The sequence below is a fragment of the Dictyostelium discoideum genome, assembly GCF_000004695.1.
Source record: "Dictyostelium discoideum AX4 chromosome 1 chromosome, whole genome shotgun sequence".
In the NCBI taxonomy this organism is placed as follows: domain Eukaryota; phylum Evosea; class Eumycetozoa; order Dictyosteliales; family Dictyosteliaceae; genus Dictyostelium; species Dictyostelium discoideum.
This window is the reverse complement of record NC_007087.3, coordinates 3,210,420-3,232,690: the sequence shown is the minus strand read 5'-3', so window position 1 is coordinate 3,232,690 and position 22,271 is coordinate 3,210,420. Positions and strand designations below refer to the sequence as shown.

Here is a 22,271-nt window from a genome sequence, read left to right as displayed (position 1 = left end):
AAAAATGCTGAGATTTCAAGCCAAAAGGCTCGATAAAAAAAAAAAAAAAATAATAAACAATTTTTAATTTCCTTTTTTGTATTTTTTAAAAAAAAAAAATAAAATAAAATAAAAAAAAAGAGCAATCTTTTAATATTATTTCAAAAAATAAATAAATATCATCTTTTTTTTTTTTTTTTTTTTTTTTTTTTTTTAAATTCACAAATAAGAGTGACACCTGTGGAATTTTAAAATTTTTTATTTTTTTTATTTTTTTTTTTCTTTTTTTTTTTTTCAAAATCTATAACTAAGACACCTGTGGAAACACAATTTAAAAATAAAAAGAAATTTTAGGATTATAAAATAAAATCACCATTTTAAAAAAAAAAGAAAAATAGAAAAATAGTTATTGTAAAAAATAATTAAATAAAGAAGAAATGTTTTCAAGTAAAATTTTAGGTTTAATTGCAGTTGGTGCTATTTTTATTGCTACAAATCCAAAAGAGAAGGAAACATTTGCAAATCAACTACAAGAGAAAACTAAAAAAGAGAGTGGATTTATTGCAGTATGTAAACCATTTACCCCCACCAATGGTTGCACAAGTGATATTGTAATTTTGGTGTGTACATTTACTAATTTAATCATTTTTTTTTTCATTATTTATATATATATATATATATATTATTCAGGGTTGGGCAGCAAAAGGGATGGCATTATTAGATTTGTTCACAATTGAAGATCATATCTTTTTTTCATTAGCATTTTTAAATCCTCCACCACATAGTACAGATTCAGTTGTTGCAATTGGTTTTTTAAAGAATTGGTTCTTTATTAAAAGTTTAAATGTTTAGTTTATTTTTAAAATATGTACTTGAAATAAAATAAAATAAAATAAAATAAAATAAAATAAAATAAAATAAAACAAACTTTCTATTAACACTAAAATTTATTTATTATTTTTTTTTTTATTTTTTTTTTTATTATAATTTAAATTATATATATACCCCAGATAAAAATTTTTTAGGGGTTTTTTTTAAAAATTTTAATTATTATTATATTTTTATAAATAAACCCCCTATTAATTTCAAATATTTAAAATTTAATATGAAAAAAAGGAACCTAGAAGTGCATTATTTTTTAAAAAAGGAAATATCAAAAAAAAAAAAAAAAAAAAAAATAAATCAAAAAAAAAAATAAAAAAATAAAATTGGTTTTTGGTATTTTAAGTTTAAAATTTTTTATTTATTTATTTATTTATTTATTTTTATTATTTTTGTGACAAAAGCAAATGTATTCAAGAACAATAATAGGTTTAATTGGCGTTGGTGCAATTTTTATTATTACTAATCCAACAAAGAGATCAAAATTTATTTCTCAATTAATTTAAACTACAATATAAAGCTAGTGGAAGAGATGAATTAATTGTTGTAAGTTTTACATGTCAATCAAATATTTATTTATATATTATATTTAATAAATTACTAATCATTTTCATTTTTTTATTTTTTATTTAGTTTTTGATAGAGAGAGGGTTTGCAACATTCGATATCTTCAAAGTTTAAGGCTTTTTATTTTTTTCAATAGCTAAAGTACATCCATGTCATACATATAATCAAAGTCCATTAGTTGCAATTGGTATTTTAAATAATTGGTTCTTTGTGCAGGATTTTATTAGGAATTATTTGAAACGTATTTAAAAAAAAAAAATAAATTAAAATAAAATAAAAACAAAATAATTTTTTTTGTAAATAGAATTTAATATTAAATTGGATCTTTTTTTATTTATTTTAATACTGACACTCTTAATTACCCATATTTAAAAAATAAAAAAAAAAAAAAGGAGACTGACACTTTAAAAAAAAAAATATCTGAGTCTGAAAATTATAATTTATGAATAAGAAATTTTTAGGGACAGACACCTACTAAAGTGTCAGTACATATGTTTTTAAACTATAAAAGCACAATCAGAAATAAAAAAAAAAAAAAAAAAAAACAATTAATTTAAAATACAATAGTTTTAAACAAATAATTAAAAAAAAAAAATAAAAAAAAAAATAAACTAAATAAAAAGAAATGAAAAGATTTTCAAGTTTAATTAGATTTGGTAGAATTCTTAGTTCAGCAAATCCAAAAGAAAACAAGTTTACCAATGAATTACAAGAGATAGCTAGAAATGATAGTGGACTAATTGCTGTATGTTATACATTTATCAATTAAAATTTTGTAATAGTGTATTATATACTAATTAAAATCATTTTTCATTATTTATATTTTTTATCCAGAATTTATCAAAAAGCTTGACATCATCTGATACTTTCAAATTTGAAAACTATTACTAATGAAATTAGTGAAGAATAAACACAATGGGTTAAACGAAAGCACAGTTATTGCAATTGGTTTTTTAAATAATTGGTTCTTTGTAGACGAAAAAAAAAAATAATAAAAATATAAAAAAAAAAAAATAAATAAATAAATAAAATATAAAAAAAAAAAAAAAAAAAAAAAAATAGTAAATATTTCTTTACAATAAAATTATAATAATAATTAATTTATTATTTTATTTATTTTTTTATTTATTTTTTTAATATTAAATTTTGATAGATTGAGTTCCTTTAATATATAAAATATATAAATAGAAATAATAAAAAAAAAAAAAAAAAAATATCTTTGTTTGAGACTGTTGGTGTTTTTAATAATTATTTGAAATTTTTTTTTTATTTCGTTCAACAATTGTGAGGGAGTGCGCCAAAATTTGAATTAAAAAAATTATAAAAAAAAAAAAGAGGAAAAAAAATAAAAAAAAAAAAAAAAAATCAATTTGTTTTTTTTTTTTTTTTTTATTATCTATAATTAATTTAAAATAATAATAATAAATTTTATTATATGGTTTATGGTAAATTATTTTATTTCAATAATTAAAAAAAAAAAACTATTGTTATTAAGTAATAATAATAATAAAATAATAATAATAATAATAAAAAAATATAATAAAAAATAAAATTAAAAAATATAATATAAAATTAAAAAATGTTATCAATAGATTTATATAGATAAAAAGTAAACATATCAAATAGCAATAGCATTGATATGCTCCAATCATAGAATTAATACTACAAAATATATTATCTTTAACTTTTCACACAATCAAAAAAAAAAAAAAAAAAAAAAAAAAATTAAAAATATAAAAATAATAATAATAATAATAATAATAATAATAATAATAATAATAATAATAATAATAATAATAATAATAATAATAATAATAATAATTATAATAAAAAACAAAAAATCACAATACCACTATAGTATATTATAACTTTAAAATGATCAAACAATATTTTACCCAATAATATATATTATTTATTATTATTATAAATTTTTTATTTTTTATTTTTTTTTTATATTTTTTTATTTTTTAATTATTATTATTATTATTATTATTATTTTTGTTTTTATTTTTTTTAATTCAAATAACTTAATTTATTAATACTAATTTATTATTATTATTATTTTATTAAATTAATTTTAGTTTTAATTAACAAAACCAAATAAAAAGAAGTAAAAATAAATAAATAAATAATAATAATAATAATAGTAATAGTAATAATAATAATAATAATAACAATAATAATAATAATAAAATAATTATAATGTCAACAGCTTCACCACTAAATAATAAAAATGATATGTCAAAATTATCAAGAGATGGATTAAAAAAGAGAAAGAATTTAGATGGAGCCAAAGAGAGTAGTAGTCCATTAAGTAAACTTAGATCCGCTACATTAAGAAGTGGAATAATTGGTGGAAAATCTGAAAAATCCAAAGGTATTCAATTTGATTTGGGTGGTAAATCAACAACCAATGCTTTATCACTTCACTCCTCAGTACCATCGAATCAAAGTTATATCTCCTCACCATTGTCATCACCATTAAACAATAATAATAATAATAAATACTTTAGTAATAACAATAGTAATAACAACAACCAATTGAGTTTCAGTAGTAATAGTATTACAAACACACCCAATAGTAAAGATAAAACTAAACATAATACACTTCATAGAAAATCAATGCGTGCATCAATGCAATTGAAAATTGATGAAGTTATGAAAATCTATGCACCATTATCTGGTTCTGAATATTTAACAAAAGGTTGCTTAAACAACAACAACAACAACAACAACAACAACAGTGACAAAGAGAATGAGCCATCATCTCCATCACATGCAAATGTATTATTAAATTCACCACCATCAAGTCCAAGTTTAACAACAAAGTCATCATCGTCATCGTCAACTTCATTATCACCAGTATTAAATAAATTGGTATTATCACCTGGTGGTAATCAATCACCAACAACTAATAAAGTTAAATCAAGAAAATCAATTCAAAATGAAAGAATGTCACAAATTCGTAAACAAGTTATAGAGAATGCTGAATTTATTTTGGGTAGATTAGGCGAATATCAAAGATCAGTATTATCATTACCAGATATTCTTAATCCTCAATCGAGTGGTGATATTATCAATTCTGAATTTGGTTATTTAATTACCAATACTAAAATCATTACAAAGATTCTATCACCATTGGATTCGATTTCAAGTTCTGAAACTGATAGTAAAATCATTACAAATAATCCATTATCACCAACACCAATCAATAGGAATATTAATAATATTGATAGTATACTTTCACCATCTCCATCATTTTCTTCATTATCTTCATTAACTTCATCATCTGTACAAATAAATCAACAACTACAACAACAACAACAACAAATTGTAAATTCAAATTCAAATTCAAATTCAAATACATCAATATCAACATTAAATTCTCCAACATTATCATCATTATCAAATACATCATCACCATTATTTTCAAATGCATATTCAAATTTAAATCAACAACAAAATGTACATGGTGTAAATAAAAATAATCAAGTTTTCAATTCATTGACAGAGATGGATATTGTGGCTCAATCGATTTCAATTATTGCAAAGAAACTATTGGGTATTGAAATTGAAATTAAGAAATCAAATATCACCGAGAAGAGAGCATCGATTTTGGCATCATTTATTCGTGCAACTAGACAATTCATTGAAACTGGTATCGTACCAGAGGTTGATATACCATCTGAACTTGTAAACTCTTTATTCTTGGTGCCATCTGCTGAGAATATCACACAAATCTATAAACCAGAGGAAGATGATTATCTCTATAAATCTGGTATGTTAATTAAAAAAGGTAAAAAAGGACCATTGGTGGTTTGGAAAGAACAATGGTTAACTTTATCACCAGAGAAATTATCAATTCATTCGAGTAAATCGAAAAAATTAAAAAAAGAAATCTCTTTAAACTCAATCATATCAATTACACCAGTTACAAAGTATGAATATAAACATTGTTGGATGGTAAAGATTGTTGGTGGTCAAAAGTTTATTTTTAGAGGCTCAAATGAAAAGGAAAGTGCTTTGTGGATGTTGGCAATTGATGGTTTACCAAGAAAGAATTTTGATACAAATCAATCTTGTATAAATTTATATATTAAAGAGAATTTATTAGAAACTATTGGTATTGCTAGTGGTGGTGGTGGTGGTAGTGGTAGTGGTGGTGGTGCAACTAGTAGTAGTAGTAATAGTGTTGTAAATAATAGAGAGAATAAAAGAAAATCAATGGCTGGTGGTATTATTAGAAGTAGTCATGGCGAAGAATGGACTTATCGTCCTGATGGAACTTTATTTAATACCGATTTCTTGGATACTTCAATTAAACCAAAAGAAATCAAATACAATTGGAATGGTCAATTCTTAATGCCAGCATCCGATACCACTAGAAACTTGGGTCATGGTAAATGGAATGGTGTTTGGTTGGCTTGGTATAATCCAAATTCAAATGAACCTTTCTTAAAGTATATTTGGGATCAAACAAATAATGAGTACTTAAATCAAAATACAAAATTATCCTTCAAATGGTCTTCTCAAAGAGGTTCTTTGGTTTCAAAGATTGGTAATGGTGAATGGTTAGTTGAAGGTCGTGTTCCTGAAACTGTCATTATGTTTGTACAATGCTTAAGATATATTCGTCATAAAGAATTAGGTTTTGATTAAATTTCAAAAATTTTAAATTTAAATTTTAAAAAAAAAAAAAAAAAAAAAAGTTAACTTTGGAATAAGGAAAAAAAAAAAAAGAAAATCTAAAAAGGAAAAAAAAAAAAAAAGGAAAAAAAAAAAAGGAAAAAAAAAAAACTAAATTAATCAATTATTTATATATCTATTTAAAAATAAAAAAAATAAAAAAAAAAAAAAAAAGTAAAAAAAAAAATTATTATCTTTTTTTAGTTATTTTTATTTTTTTATTTTATTTTTTTATTTTATTTTTTTATTTTATTTTTTATTTTTTTGTGAGATATTTTTAGAAATTTAAATTTAAACCACCTTTTTTCTTTTTATTTTAACACATTATTTACACTAAGTCCAAAAAAAAAAAAAAAAATAAATTAAAAAAAAAAAGAAAAATAATAAAAAAAAAAAAAAAAAAAAAAATGAAAAGTTTTTTTTTTTCTCTTTTTTTTTTTTAATTTTATTTGTCAACCATTACCAACAAAAATAATTCAATGTTTCTTTTTTTTTTATTTTATTATATTATTCTTTTTTTTTTTTTTTTTTTTTTTAATTTTTTATTACTATCTAATAACTGTATTTTTTAATTTTTTTAAAATTTTTTTTTTTATATATTTTTTCATTTTTTTATTTTTTTAATATTTTTTTCTAATAGGAAAAAAAAAAAAAAAAAAAAAAAGAAAAAGAAAAGAAAAATCAGTATTGTAAATATATTTAGATAGATGGCAACATCAAATATTAAACAACCAGAGAATGATATGACATATGATGTTGAAATAGGTCCCACAATGGAGAGGGATAGTGATTTTGTTAATAATGAACAATATCATACATTACAATGTAAGTATCACTTTTTTTTTTTTTTTAATAAATATATAAATATTTTTAGTCTACTGTTTTTAAAAATTAATTAAAAAAAAAAACAATTATAATAATAAATAAAAATAATAATAATAATAATAATAATTTATAATAGATAATCTTAAACCCAAGAGTCTGGATACAAGTAAAGCGTTAATAAAGATGAATCAAGGCTCAATTCATATACAGCATAATCATACATCAACTAATGAGAAATTCGATTTCTTTGGTGCATATAAACCTTGTAAAGAGATGGAATGTTTATTAATATTTGAAAATGGTGTTTTTAGACTTGAGAGACAAATAAGCTCTTCATCTGTAATAAGGAAATTAAATAGTAATTCAAACAGATGTAGGTTTAAATATTAAAAAAAATAAAAAAAAATAAAATAAAAAAAAATACAAATTATTGTAAAGTAACAATAATAATAATACTAATACTAATAAAAATATTTAATAATTATAACAATAACAATAATAATAATAATAATAATAATAATAATAATAATAATAATAATAATAATAATAATAATAATAATAATAATAATAATAATAATAATAATAATAATAATAATAATAATAATAATAATAATAATAATAATAATAATGAAAAATTTATTAGCATCAATAGATAATGATCCATTTGAAAATATTCCTGTCAATAATAATAAAAATGATAAATATAAACCAACAATACATTCATCAACCTCATCATCAACCTCATCATCTTCACCATCATCTTCTATGTTTTTCTCAAATACAAATAATAATAATAATAATAATAATGGTACTAATAATGGTAATAGTAATGGTAATAGTAATGGTAATAGTAATGGTAATAATAATAATAATGGTAATACAAATAATAGCAGTAATTATGATACATTTGATAGTGATGCTGAAAGTAATAGTAGTACAGGTAGCCATAGTAACAACAACAATAGTAGCAGTGGTAATAATAATAATAGCAATAGTATAAACAATAATTTAAATAGTAGTCAAGAGGATGAAGATATAGCAAGTTTTGGTGATGATAGTGATAATAAATTCTCACCGCCCCCACCTAATAAAAAAGGAGGTAAAAGGGCTGGTAGACCAAAAAAATTACCAATTACCACAAACAACAATGACAGAGCAACTAGTCCACCACCCCAAACTACCGGAAAGGGTAGAGGTGCTAAATTACCTTCAAACAGTAAAAGTTTACCTTCTAATCCTTCAAAACCAAATTATACTCCAACAATAGGTTCAAATAATAATAATAATAATAATAGTTTATTTGGAAATAGTAAAAATACTTCAAGTAATAATAATAATAATAATAATAATAATAATAATAATAATAATAATAATAAAAATTTTAGTAACAATAATAGTCTAAGAGAATCAAAAGAAGATTTCGATTTATTAGCAAAAGATTTAGATATGATTGGTTGTGAAACAACAACTACAACAACTACAACAACAACTACAACAGCAGCATCAATATCAACAAATATTACAAATACTAAGCCTAATAATAATAATTATATTAATAGCAATAATACAACAAATGATGAATTAAATGATATAAATATGGAATTAGAGGAAGAATTATTTGGTAAACCTGGTGATATATTGAGTGCACCACCACAACTACAAACAGAGGATGATGATGGAGATATCATATTTGAAGAATTCCCTGTTAACCTTAATAATACTGGGAATGATAATGATGATGATAACAATAATAATAATAATAATAATAATAATAATAATAATAATAATAATAATAATAATAATAATAATAATAATCATAATAATAATAATAATAATGATGGTGATCTTTCTTTTTCTTTGAATGATTCTGCTTCTACCATACCACCATTTCAATCAAATAGCAATAACAATAACAATAATAATAATAATAATAATAATAATAATAATAATAATAATAGTAGCAATGGCAAAGGCATTGGTCTAAATGATAGCTCTAGTTTCTTACCAAAAACTTATAAGCCTCCATCATCTTCTGCAAGACCATCTGCTCCAACTACAACTGTTCAACCACCAAACTTTTTAGGTGGTAATAATAATAATAATAACATTTCTAACAATACTTCTATTATTAATAATAATAATAACAACAATAATAATAATAATAATAATAATAATAATAATAATAATAACAATATTCCTAACAATACTAATAATAGTAAACTTAATAATTTACCAACCAACAAAAGTAATGGACCTGTCAATAGTACTAATAATAGTATTGCTTCCTTTAATAATCCATCTCAAAAACAACCATCTGACAATAATAATAATAATAATAATAATAATAATAATAATAATAATAATAATAATAATAATAATAATAATAATAATAATAATAATAATAATAATAACCAAAATAATTTGAGTACATCTTTTCAATCTGGAGAGAGTGATAGCGATAGTTATAGTAGCGACAGTGATAGTTATAGTAGTGATAGCGAAAGTGATAGTGATAATTAAAATGGTAAAAATGAAAAAAAAAGAAAGAAATTATGTTCGCATTTATAATGCTTGTGTGTTATAAGTTAAAATAAAATTCATGTAAATGAAAAAAAAAGAAGGAAATTTTCTATTCTTTATACATCCTATAATTTTTTATTTATTTTTTAAAATTTATTCCCTTTAAAGATAAAAAATGCATTTGCATCGAATATACATCTATATCTTTTTTTTTTTTTAATATTAAAATAAATGAAAAACCCATCAAGATAGAAGTGATTTAGAATCTTGCAAAATCTTCTCGATTACCTCGGAAAAGAATCGAACCTGCGATATATGGTTCAGATTTATATTTATATAAAAGGCTCCTATGAGGATCGAACTCATGACCTCTTCCTTACTAGGGAAGCGCAATACCACTATGCTAAGGAGCCATTTTGGAAATTAATTAATTCAACAGGGAATAAAATCGAATTCATGAAAAAAAACAAACAACAACAACAATCTCTTTTTTTGATTATTTCATTTTTCATATAAAAAAGACTTAAAAAACAAATAAATAAATAAATAAACTATTTTAAAAAGCCATCTTTTTACTTTATTGTAATTTATTATTTGTTTCGTTTTGAGAATTTTGCGTAGCAAAATTTTCAAAAAAAAAGCAAAAAATAATCAGATCGAAAAAAACAAACAACAACAACAATCTCTTTTTTTGATTATTTCATTTTTCATATAAAAAAGACTTAAAAAAAAAAAAAAAAAAAAAAAAAAAAAAAAAAAAAACCTGGGAACCAAGTTAATTAGAAAATTTCCAGATTTTTAACTTTTTAAAGAAAAATAAAAAAGATAGAAAGAAAATAAAATGAAAATCACAAACAACACCACAAATATTAAGCAACACAAATGCCTACAAAAAATAAGCGAAATTGTGGATAAAACTCAATTAAAAAAAAAACAATTCAAATACGTCATAAACATCAATCACGAACCAGACGATAAAATAAAAAAAGATTTAGAAAAAAGTTTGGACAAAAAAGATGTTTTAATCAAAAGTAATAATACATTCAAAATTCTCACAGACAGTATTAGTACAGTAATCTATTTTGTAAATATGTTTGATGCAGAATTAAAAGGACAATTTATAACCACTATAAGACCAAAAAATATGTATACAGATTTTGATTGGTATAAATCACTCACAGAAATAGAATGGGTAATAGAAAATGAAGGATGTAAACTAATTAAATCAGAAATTAAAGGCGAAACTCTAATTATCAAAACAGTGAAAAGAGTCGTAGAAGAATTTGACACTATCATTGAACTAGACAATCTAACATTAATTGGACACTCCAACAAAGGATGGAGAGATCAAACCTCATTACCAGAAAATCAAGAAGAAAACAAAAATAAAAAACAATCAGATGAACAACAACCACACTCTACATCAGAACAAATACCAAACAAGGAAAAAGAACAATCATTATCCCACCAATCACATCCTCATCTAATGATAAAACATTTATGGCCCTAGATGATACAGCTCAAAAGGTAATAGAAGCATCACTAGAAAACGTAGATGAACTAACAAGAATAGAGAATGAGATCAATACACAATCGATAAACAATCAAGAAATTAAAACAAAATCAGAAAAACCTATCGAACCACCATCTCCATACAATACACCAATAAAACAACACGGCGAAACAAAGGGACTAACAACGGAAGAAAAACTTAGAGAGGCAAATGATATCTTCGACTTCACCAGCCCAAACACTGATGCAATAAGAAAAATAGAATTCCCACTTTCAATCCCTTCAAATCAATGGTTCTTCTCCTCTCCAATAAAACATATCATGAGTTTCAGCCCAACCTATGGTACACCATCGAAAATTATCGATTCACCAAGTAAATTGTTAAACACACCAAAAAAGAAACAACAAGACAAAACAAACAAGACCAACAAAACACCAGTCAAACCAAAATTGGGTGAATATGGACAAAAAAGCATAAAAACAAAAATGGATGAAGATATAGACAACTTCAACAAGGAAATTCTAAAACAAATCAATAAATCAAAAAACCCCACAAACACACAAGACCAACAACACAACGAACAAAGTAAAGATCAGTTAGAAGACAAAATAAACCAGAAACTTCAAAAGGTAGATAAAAATCTACCCCAAATAAAACTATAAAGAAAAACACAATAAGAATAGGTGTTTGGAACGTCCAAGGATCCAACACCATCCAATCTGCCAGCATAATAAACACCGTTTTAGACAACAACAAGCTGGACGCAGCACTTCTAACTGAAACAAATATAAAAACAAATAAAATTTACTCAATAAATCAACAATATAAAAACAAAATAACACACCACGCACCAATTGATAAAACAGGACAAGGGGTGTCACAAATCATCATCAACACCCGTAATAGAACTTCCTAAACATCTCAAAAAATACAATAATTCACTCAGTACTTTCTATAAATAAAAAAAAAAAAAAAAAAAAAAAAAAAAAAAAAAAAAAAAAAAAAAAAAAAAAAACCCAAGTTAATCAGAAAAATAAAAAAGATAGAAAGAAAATAAAATGAAAATCACAAACAACACCACAAATATTAAGCAACACAAATGCCTACAAAAAATAAGCGAAATTGTGGATAAAACTCAATTAAAAAAAAAACAATTCAAATACGTCATAAACATCAATCACGAACCAGACGATAAAATAAAAAAAGATTTAGAAAAAAGTTTGGACAAAAAAGATGTTTTAATCAAAAAGACCCTGTAAAAAAAAAAAAAAATAAAATGAGATCTAGCATCTCAAGGAGAAGCAAATAATAATTGCGTTATTCAAAAAAAAAAAAATCGAATTCATGAAAGTGTGGGGAAGATGAGACTTCAGAACATATATTCTTCAACTGCAAAGCCCACATCAAAAACACACAAGAAATCTTCAACTACACCCTAACTAAGTGTGGACACACCACTCACACCTGGAATGTGAAGATTTTAAACCATCTACAAATTGCACTAGTAGCCAATTTAATAGCTATTATATTCGAAAAAATTTGGCACAAAAGAAACAAACTCGTTCACGATGAAAAAGAAATAATAATTCACAGACAACAAGTCATACGTGAACTAATTAAAACACAAAGAGCTGCATGGGACAGGACACAAGCGGTTATAGACAAAACATTAAGAATCAAATCAAAGCAACGGCCAGAAGAACAAAATAAATTAGACTCACTAATCTCGCTGAAGCTATTACAATTTAGCAGACAATGGAACTCACCTCTTCACGCAATAGAACTTCCTAAACATCTCAAAAAATACAATAATTCACTCAGTACTTTCTATAAATAAATAAAAAAAAAAAAAAAAAAAAAAAAAAAAAAAAAAAAAAAAAAAAAAAAAAAAAAAAAAAAATCTTGGGAACCCAAGTCAATCAGAAAATTTCCAGATTTTTAACTTTTTAAAGAAAAATAAAAAAAATAGAAAGAAAATAAGATGAAAATCACAAACAACACCACAAATATTAAGCAACACAAATGCCTACAAAAAATAAGCGAAATTGTGGATAAAACTCAATTAAAAAAAAAACAATTCAAATACGTCATAAACATCAATCACCAACCAGACGATAAAATAAAAAAAGATTTAGAAAAAAGTTTGGACAAAAAAGATGTTTTAATCAAAAGTAATAATACAATTCAAAATTCGAAACAAAAAAAAAAAAAAAAAAAAAAAAAAAAAAAAAAAGTAAAGTAACCCCTCTTTTAGAGACCCTGTAAAAAAAAAAAAAAACTAAAAATAAAATGAGATCTAGCATCTCAAGGAGAAGCAACTAATAATTGCGTTATCCAATTCAAAAAAAAAAAAATTCAAATTCAAATAATTTGAAGTTCAAATAATTGTTTTTAATAATTAAAATAAAATTTTTTATTTAAAGAAATTTAAAGTGACAATTTTTATATCATTGTTTAATATCCATCAAACTTAATAAATTGAGATGTCGATTTTATTTTTTCACATGCGTCAAATAAAGAAGATGTGTGTTTACAATGTAATGTAGCTACAATAAGAGATTTAATCTTTTAAAAAGAAAATAAATAAATAAATAAAAGAACTTGTTTTAATAAAAAATATTTTTAACAAGTATTTTAAATAAATAAATGGATGAATATTTACATTTTTAGCAATTACACAACCAGTTTCTCCAGCTTTTGCATAATATAGGCCATCACTATACTTTGTTAATTCATTATATGTCACATTGTTGATGGTAATTGTTCCCAATTTATAATCTGGTTTATCATTTATTAAAATGTATTTAATATCTTTGAATTCTTGTGGTGTAATATTAAATCCTTTTGATGCGATAGTATTTCCTTCATCATCCAAAATACCAACTGAATCAATTGAATTGTTTGATGCCAATTCTTGGCATAGTTCCTTTATTATTTTAAAAATGATATGTTAATTTTTTTTTTTTTTTTTTTATAAAAATTAAATTTTTAATTACCTCTCCATGTTTTAATGTAGATGGCTTATATGGTTCTGACATTTGTATTTGAATTATAAACTAAATGTTAACACAGTGTTGAACTTGAAATTAAAAAAAAAAAAAAAAAAAAATTAAAAAAAATTATGTTTTTATTCATTAAATTTAATTTTACTAAATATTTCAATTCCCACACCAATAAATTAAAATTCTGTATTTATTTTTTTATTTTTTATTTTTATTTTTGTTTTTTTATTTTTTTATTTTGTTTTTTTATTATTTATTTATTTATTTATTTATTTATTTATTTATTTATTTATTTATTTATTTATTTATTTATTTATTTATTTATTTATTTATTTATTTATTTATTCATTTATTTATTTATTTATTTATTTATTTATTTATTCATTTTTTTTATCAATTTTTGTAATATAAACAATGTTGAATTAAAGTTTTTTTGAATTCTTAGAAAAATAATTTAAAATGAAATAATCTTGATAATGTAAACAAATATCTATCACTAATAAAATAATTAATTTAAATAAAAAAATAAAAAATTATTTTTTAATTTTTTTTTTTTTTTTTTTTTTTTTTTTTTTTTTTTTTAATTTCATATTGTGTGAAAAATTTCAAATTAAATATTCACATTAGCAAAATCCACATATATACATATATAATAAAATATAGATATATTAATAAATGTCAAATAGTAATAAAAAAAAGAAAAAAGAAACTCAACCAACTGAACTTTACTTTGAGAGGCAAAGGAAAAAACTGTGTGGACTTCATTCTTTAAATAATTTTGTATGTAGTTGCCTCATAAATGAATAACTCAAATTCATCATATATTAATTCTTACCATTAATCTATATAATAAACAAAAATAATTAAAAAATTTTAAAAATAGTTTCAATATCAAAAGTTTACACAAAAGGATATGAATGATATAGCATATGAAATTGATATAACCAATAGATTTATTAACCCACATAAAAGTGTATTGTATGTAATAATAAGTTTTTTTATTTTATTTTATTTGTTTTATTTTGTTTTATTTTGTTTTATTATTATTATTATTATTATTATTATTATTATTATTATTATTATTATTATTATTATTATTATTATTATTATTATTATTATTATTATTAACCATCATTTTTAATATTTAAATATTAGAGGTCTTGGTGATTATGATGCAAATGTATTAGTAAAAGCCCTAACTAGCAATGGATATGATATACAATGGTTTGATAAAAGAGAAAAAATTGAAGATTTGAATTTAGATGAAATACATGGTATTTTAATAAACACAATTTCATTTAGAATATTTTCACTCTATGAGGCAAGACATTGGTTCATTTTAAAAAATATGAATCAAATAAAGATTAAATCAGATCTTGAAAATAATAATAATAATAATAATAATAATAATAATAACAATAATAATAATAAAACGATATCACCAAATACAAAAACAGCAACCTCAAATTCAGAAATAGACCAAAACTCATCAATAGAAAATTTACAAAAACCTTTTAGCTATGTACTTTTTAATTCTTCAAATTCTAGTCCACTACCAATTGAAACAAAAGAAAAGGTTTTAAGTTATCTAGGTTACATATTAAATTATAGCAATGCAGAATTAATATTAATAAAGTAAAGTTTACTTAAATTTGTAGAAAACAAAAGAAAAAAAAAGGTTTATATGGTTTTATTTTTATTTTTTTTTTTTATTTTTTTTTTATTATTACTATATTGTTACTATATTAAATCATTGTATCCTAAATACAACAATCAAAGGAAATATATTAACAAAAACAATAACAACATCAAATATGTTATTATTATTATTATTATTATTATTATTATTATTATTATTATTATTATTATTATTATTATTATTATTATTATTATTATTATTATTATTATTATTATTATTATTATTATTATTATTATTATTATTATTATTATTATTATTATTATTATTATTATTATTATTATTATTATTATTATTATTTAAGATTGAGGTTGATTTGCTGGCAAACAAATTGAATCAAAAGTAAGGTTTCTATATTTGACGAAATCAATACTTTCAGTAATAACCAATAAGATTGTACTGAATGTAATAACGAAACCAATTAAAAATACAATATATGATCTTCTTTGATATTTCTTTACAATCCAAATTAAAGTTTGAGTTCCAATAAAGCATGAAACAAAACCAATTACATAATAAACAATTCCATAATCCCATCTTAATTTACCAACTAAAATATATTGAATTGCTGATGATGCTGATGTAAATAACTAAAAACAAAAATAATAATAACAACATAATAATAATAAAGAGAATTAGTAAAATATATATTTTTTTTTTTTTTTTGGAAAACTTACAATCATATAACTTGAAGTTGCAGCAGTAACATCAGGAACTAAACCCATTTGAAGTAAAACTGGACCTTTAATCATACCACCACCAATACCTAATAATGAAGCTAAACAACCTGCAATTACTGATAAGATACCTAAAAGTAAAATATTTTTATATGTATATTTAATTTCACCTTCGATTTCTCTGCCTTCTTCTTTCTTTTTTTCATATTCTCTCATTAAAAACTTTGCTGTTATACCCCAAGCAATGATAATGACTGGTACCATAACAAATGATAAAATCCAATAAACTGGTGAACATAATTTAACTCCAACTATACTATACATTTGATCACCACCCTTAAAAATTGAAAACATTGTTGAAAATGCTAAAATAACTAATAAAAATGTAATTTTACCCCATTCTGCATCAAAAAATGCTTTAATATCACACACACACGCACACAAATATATATAATTTAATAATATTAGTATATATTTATTATATTTATTTATTTAATTATTTAATTATACTTACGATTATATTTAATATTTTCAATATTTGTAGTTTCATTTATATTTTTATTATTTGAATTACCACCAGTACTATTATTATTATTATTATTTTCATTATCATTATTATTATTTTTATTATTATTATTATTATTATTATTATTATTATTATTATTATCATCAGTATTACTTAATAAAGAATTTTTTTTTTTTTTTTCAGATTTCCAAATATCAATACCTTTTGAAATTGTTTTATAAGATGTGAAACCTAAAGTGATTACCAAGAGCAATAAGATAACCAATGGTGGGAAATAAGTATGTAAATAAACACCGAAAATTGTACCGGCCAAAGTTAATGGTTCAATTAATAAGGCAACTGAATAATCTATTAAATGTTTATTTGAGAATGGATGTCTTCTTGGGAAATTTTGAATGAAATTTGCTAATGCACAACCGGCAACCAAACAATTGGATAAAGGAATCGCAGTTTTTGGATCCCATTTCGATACGAGAATTAATATTGGTATATAAATACCACCACCACCAACACCACCACCAGATGATAATGCGCAACCAATAAACAATAGAATGAAACCAACTATATCCAATGAACTAATTTCATTGTGAAATAAGGATTTATGTGTACATGTACCAATTTGACAAATCCATTGATCATTTAAAACTTGACATTCTGAATCGGTTAAACATGTTGTACATGTATGATTTCTACAAACTTGTCCAATTTGACATTTATTATCACAATCTGATAATGGTTCATTATTTGCTGATGATGATGATGATGACGATGTTTTTGAATTATTTGTAATACCAATAACATTTTCATAATTATAATCATGAATTGATTGATAACTATTTATATATTGAATTTTTTGTTGCTGTTGTTGCTGTTGTTGCTGTTGAAATTGATTTTCTTCTGTAAATTTAGATTTTGTTATATTTATTATTATCAATATTATAAATATTGATTTTATTAATATTTTAAATTTCATTTTTTTATTTTATTTCTTTCTATTTTTTTTAAAAATAGAAATTATTTAATCGATTTATTTGTTTATTTATTTATTTATTTATTTATTTATTTATTTATTTATTTATTTATTTATTTATTTATTTATTTATTTATTTATATATATTTTTGAAAGAAATAAATTTATTTATTTATTTATTTATTTATTTATTTATTTATTTATTTATTTATTATATTATATTTATTATATTTATTATATTTATTATATTTATACTTTGATATTATTATTATTTGATTCTATAAATGATTTTATAAATAAAAGAAAAATGAAAATGAAAAAAAAGTTAGTGTTTAAATATTTTTTAAAGAAAAATAAAAAAAAAAATAAAAAAAAACAAAAAAACAAATTAAATTAAAAATTTTTTAAAAAAATAAAATATATGCAGAAATATTGCTATTTATTATTATTAAATATTTATTTGTCTATAATATCTATAGATTAAATTAAAAAGGAAAAAAATGTGGAATGTGTGTGTGAATTTTTTTTTTTTTTTTTTTTTTTTTCTATGAGGTTGGGAATATTGGGGAAAAGGGGAAAAATGGTAAGTGGTTGTTTTTATTATTTACTTTGAATTTAGGTCTACTATAATCACTAATTAAAGATTTTTTATTTTATTTTTTTAAAAAACAAAAAGAAAATAGGAGTGATTTTTTATATATAAAAAAAGAAAAAAGGAAAAATGGAAAAAAGAATGCTGGAAAAAGAAAAAAAAAAAAAATTTATCAAATAAATATTATTATTATAATTTTTTATAAAAAAAAAAACAAATAATAATTTGACTATATTTATGCGATAGTATTTATTAACTATATAAATATGATTTAATTTAATAAAAAATCAAAATCTAAAGTTGAGACTAATTGTTAAATTTTTTTTTTTTTTTTTTTTTTTTTTTTTTTTTTTTTTTTCTTATTATTTTAATTTTATTTTTTTATTTTTTTAATTTATTATTATTTAATTTGGCAGTGGGGGAAAGGGGGAGGGGGTGGTTTTTTTGTAAATTGATTTATAAAAAATAAAAATTTATTATTATGGTAGTTAGAAGTGTTTCAGTTATTGTGATATGTTTTTTTTTTTATTTTTTTTTTTTTTTTATAAAAATAAAATTTTTATGTTTTTTTTATTTTTTTTTTTTTTTTAAAAAAATATTTCCCCCATATTCACCACCACTTGGTTATGATGGGGAATTTGGTGATATTATGAAGACTTAATAAAAATTTCTAATTTATCACATGTGTTACCTTTAATTTTTTTTTTTTTTTTAAAAATTTAAAAAAATTACCTAAACTTATTTATTTTATTATTAATTTAATTATCTATTTATTTATTTATTTTATTTTATTTTAGACTACAAAAGGATCTTGTTTAAATTAAATTAATAATCAAACCAAAAATCTTTACAGTTATTAAAATATGTATAATTTTTTATATATGTTTTTTTTATTTTTTTTTTTTTATTTTTTTTTTTTATTTTTTGTGTTTTTTTTTTTTTTTTATTATTTACAAAAAATATATATGTTAAATATTTAATATTTATGTATATATAGTTATGTTTTTATTTTAATTTTCTGTGGTTAGAAAAAAAAAAAAAAGTGAAAATAAAAAAAAAAATGAAAAAAAATTCTTTGTTGTTATTTTTTTTTTTTTTTTTCGTACCTATTTTATTTTATTTTTTTTGATTTTTTTTTTTTTGATTTTTTTTGATTTTTTTTAAATTTTATTTTTATCCCACAGAACGCTTCTTCAGGTGATATTAATTAGTGATTTGAATTTTCAAATGTTCCACACCTTAATTAAAATAAAAAATAAAAAAATAAAATTGTTATCAAATAAAAAAAACAAAAAAAAAGACTTGATTTTATTATCATAAAAGTTATTTATATTATTGATTTTTTTTTATTTACTATTTTTACACAAAAAAAAAAAAATTTTTTTTTTTTTTTTTTTTTTTTTTTTATACATAATATTATCTACATTTTTTTTTTTCCACCTTTTTTCTTTCTTTTTTTTTCCATTTTTTTTTTTTTTTTTTTTTCTATATAATATCATCCAATGCTAAACAACAATTTTTTGATAAAAACTCTCTACAAATATATTCTGATGACAAATCAGAATCTAAATCTGGTGTATATTGATTGATCACATAAACTTTGAATGATGAAAAATCTTGAACAAATTCAACAAACAAATGAACTGATATATATTTTCCATTTCTTTTTTTCATTACACATGGTTTTTGAAATCTATAAACTCTTTTGACTATTGCCTCCAGGGCATACCTATTCCTATTATTTTTTTTTTTTTTTTTTTTTTTTTTTGTTAAAACAAAAATGTTTTTTTTTTTTTTTTTTTTTAAGAAAAATCAATACATACGTAAAACAAATTATTTTTTTATGTACAAAATCATCCCATATTGCTAATGGCATAATTTGATAAAATTCACTAACACTGGATATAAATAAATAAGGAATTAGAAAATGATTTAAAAAAAAAAAAAAAATTGAAAAAGAGATGGATTAATAAGATAAATAGTAAAATGATAATGGAACATGTACATACTTTTCATATCCAAGTAGTCTACAAAATGAATTATTTATATTAATACAATCTTTGGTTGGAAAACTAAATTGAGCAAATGGCAGCCTAGATTCTAAAAGTTTGGTAATTTTCTATATAAAAATAAAAAAAATAGAGAGAAAGAGAGAAGTGAGATAGAGAGATTGGGGAAGGGTGGGAGAGGTACATGAAAAGGGTCAGAGATTCGTTACAATTTTCAGATTTTGAGAGAGATTGGGAGGAGTAGGGGAGATACATGAAAAGGTTCAGAGATTTGTTACAAATTTCAGAGAGAGTGACATTGGTGATAGATATTTTAATTTATTATTAAAAAGAGAATAAAAATAAAAATAAAAAAAATTCCAAAAGTGTTAGGATATATATTTTTTTTTTTTTTTTTTGTACATGTTATTTTTATCGTCATTTTTGTGTAGGGTTACACAAAAAAAAACATTAAAAAATAAATGATTTATTTCATGGTTCGGAGAGGGATTATTAAGGAGGGGGCTAAATATAATTTTATGGATGGGCATATAATATTTTTTTTTTTTTTTTTTTTTTTTTTTTTTTTTTTTTTTGGAAGGATTTTGGTGTTTTTTTTTTAAAGATAATTTACCGTCTCAATATTATTTTGTGGTACAAATAAAGAACCTGGAACCAATGGATGACGTGGAGCATGATTGTAAACACCTCTTGGTACATTGGCTGGGAATTGCAAGAATGTTGAAATTCTTTCTAATGATTGATGGATCTTTTTTAATTCAGACATTAAAATATTTGGTAAAACTTGTTGCTGTTGTTGTTGAAGTTGTTGTTGTTGTTGATGTTTAACAATTTCTAAAATACCGTTATTTTCATTATCTTCAATATTTTTAATAGTATTTGGTGAGGTAATTAATTGAGAATTTGTTGATGAAGGATCTTCTACTGGGATACCATCAATTGAAAATGGACTTTTCATACAACATCCAAATGGAGTGGATGGAGAACCGACATTAATTGGATCTTGCAACGAAGTGGTTGAATTATTGATAAGAGTAGAGAGATTATTGAAAACATTCTCCAAAGAGTTTTGAAGGTTATTATTATTACCACTGCTACTACTATTACCAACGGCAATAAGCTCATCAGTTGATTTTGATAATGTTTCTGATAAGATTGATGGCAAATGACCTGGACTATTTGGACTTGAATTATCAGTGTAATTATTTAATGGTGGTGTTGATGATGCTGATGAAGGACTATTTGGTGATGATGCTGGTGATGATGATGTCAAATTTGTAATATTTGAAAGTAAATCACCTTCAGTATTTTTTGTTGTGGTTGATGATTCATCACTGGTTGATGAGATAGGAGTAGCGGTTGTTGTGATAGTGCTAGTGGTAGTGGTAGTAATTGTGTTGTTGCTATTGGTTGAGTTATTAGTGGATGTTGTATTTGGTTGACTGAAGAAGAATGGGGATTCACCACTATTGGTAGCAGCACCAAATCCATCAAATTTAAAAGCATTATTGATGGCAGCTGGAACACTGGCAACAGCATTAATATTTAAATTATTATCTAAATTGTTGTTGTTATTATTATTATTATTATTTCCAATTAAACCCATTGAAATAAGATCTTGTGTAGAATTTCCAAATGTTGTGAGTGGTTGTGATGATGATGAAGTGTTAAGAATGGTGGCTTTTGATTTTTTAGGACCACTGGTTCTTGGTACTATTTGTTGTTGTTGTTGTTGTTGTTGTTGTTGTTGTTGTTGTTGTTGTTGTTGTTGTTGTTGTTGTTGTTGTTGTTGTTGTTGTTGTTGTTGTTGTTGTTGTTGTTGTTGTT

General features: G+C 21.7%; 11 protein-coding genes and 1 non-coding gene across 12 annotated transcripts in view; 7 read left to right on the top strand and 5 right to left on the bottom strand.

Moving 5' to 3' along the window:
- Positions 1-416: 416 nt before the first annotated feature.
- On the top strand, positions 417-1,677 carry DDB_G0269652 (hypothetical protein; the record flags this gene model as incomplete). Its single annotated transcript, XM_641057.1, has 3 exons — positions 417-545; positions 670-787; positions 1,565-1,677. The coding sequence occupies 3 exons, from the start codon at positions 417-419 to the stop codon at positions 1,675-1,677; spliced, it is 360 nt and encodes a 119-aa protein (XP_646149.1).
- A 376-nt stretch (positions 1,678-2,053) lies between these two features.
- Positions 2,054-2,197, top strand: DDB_G0269650 (hypothetical protein; the record flags this gene model as incomplete). The annotated part of the gene is made up of 1 exon (XM_641056.1): positions 2,054-2,197. One exon carries the CDS (start codon positions 2,054-2,056, stop codon positions 2,195-2,197), a length of 144 nt encoding a protein of 47 aa, XP_646148.1.
- A 1,433-nt stretch (positions 2,198-3,630) lies between these two features.
- rcdP (random cDNA clone veg114) lies at positions 3,631-6,087 on the top strand (the record flags this gene model as incomplete). Its single annotated transcript, XM_641055.1, has 1 exon — positions 3,631-6,087. One exon carries the CDS (start codon positions 3,631-3,633, stop codon positions 6,085-6,087), a length of 2,457 nt encoding a protein of 818 aa, XP_646147.1.
- A 734-nt stretch (positions 6,088-6,821) lies between these two features.
- Positions 6,822-7,329, top strand: DDB_G0270900 (hypothetical protein; the record flags this gene model as incomplete). Its single annotated transcript, XM_641054.1, has 2 exons — positions 6,822-6,939; positions 7,076-7,329. 2 exons carry the CDS (start codon positions 6,822-6,824, stop codon positions 7,327-7,329), a joined length of 372 nt encoding a protein of 123 aa, XP_646146.1.
- A 237-nt stretch (positions 7,330-7,566) lies between these two features.
- Positions 7,567-9,459, top strand: DDB_G0270898 (hypothetical protein; the record flags this gene model as incomplete). The annotated part of the gene is made up of 1 exon (XM_641053.1): positions 7,567-9,459. One exon carries the CDS (start codon positions 7,567-7,569, stop codon positions 9,457-9,459), a length of 1,893 nt encoding a protein of 630 aa, XP_646145.1.
- A 341-nt stretch (positions 9,460-9,800) lies between these two features.
- On the bottom strand, positions 9,801-9,872 carry tRNA-Thr-AGU-9. Its single transcript has one exon. It is a non-coding gene; the product is annotated as a tRNA-Thr (tRNA).
- A 1,087-nt stretch (positions 9,873-10,959) lies between these two features.
- DDB_G0270896 (hypothetical protein) lies at positions 10,960-11,634 on the top strand (the record flags this gene model as incomplete). Its single annotated transcript, XM_641052.1, has 1 exon — positions 10,960-11,634. The coding sequence occupies one exon, from the start codon at positions 10,960-10,962 to the stop codon at positions 11,632-11,634; it is 675 nt and encodes a 224-aa protein (XP_646144.1).
- A 1,792-nt stretch (positions 11,635-13,426) lies between these two features.
- DDB_G0269648 (hypothetical protein) lies at positions 13,427-14,010 on the bottom strand (the record flags this gene model as incomplete). The annotated part of the gene is made up of 3 exons (XM_641051.1): positions 13,427-13,537; positions 13,635-13,898; positions 13,969-14,010. The coding sequence occupies 3 exons, from the start codon at positions 14,008-14,010 to the stop codon at positions 13,427-13,429; spliced, it is 417 nt and encodes a 138-aa protein (XP_646143.1).
- A 639-nt stretch (positions 14,011-14,649) lies between these two features.
- Positions 14,650-15,613, top strand: DDB_G0269646 (hypothetical protein; the record flags this gene model as incomplete). Its single annotated transcript, XM_641050.1, has 3 exons — positions 14,650-14,754; positions 14,858-14,952; positions 15,130-15,613. The coding sequence occupies 3 exons, from the start codon at positions 14,650-14,652 to the stop codon at positions 15,611-15,613; spliced, it is 684 nt and encodes a 227-aa protein (XP_646142.1).
- A 356-nt stretch (positions 15,614-15,969) lies between these two features.
- DDB_G0269644 (hypothetical protein) lies at positions 15,970-17,846 on the bottom strand (the record flags this gene model as incomplete). Its single annotated transcript, XM_641049.1, has 3 exons — positions 15,970-16,260; positions 16,348-16,721; positions 16,862-17,846. 3 exons carry the CDS (start codon positions 17,844-17,846, stop codon positions 15,970-15,972), a joined length of 1,650 nt encoding a protein of 549 aa, XP_646141.1.
- Positions 17,847-19,920: 2,074 nt separating this feature from the next.
- On the bottom strand, positions 19,921-20,311 carry DDB_G0270592 (hypothetical protein; the record flags this gene model as incomplete). Its single annotated transcript, XM_641048.1, has 2 exons — positions 19,921-20,170; positions 20,259-20,311. The coding sequence occupies 2 exons, from the start codon at positions 20,309-20,311 to the stop codon at positions 19,921-19,923; spliced, it is 303 nt and encodes a 100-aa protein (XP_646140.1).
- Positions 20,312-21,042: 731 nt separating this feature from the next.
- The window catches only part of DDB_G0270590 (fungal transcriptional regulatory protein, N-terminal domain-containing protein), a gene marked incomplete at both ends in the record, with an annotated part of 2,034 nt that continues 805 nt past the window's right edge, over positions 21,043-22,271 (bottom strand). Inside the window, one exon of the mRNA XM_641047.1 lies at positions 21,043-22,271. This exon is cut by the window's right edge and continues 805 nt beyond it. Coding sequence (XP_646139.1) covers positions 21,043-22,271 — 1,229 coding nt within the window.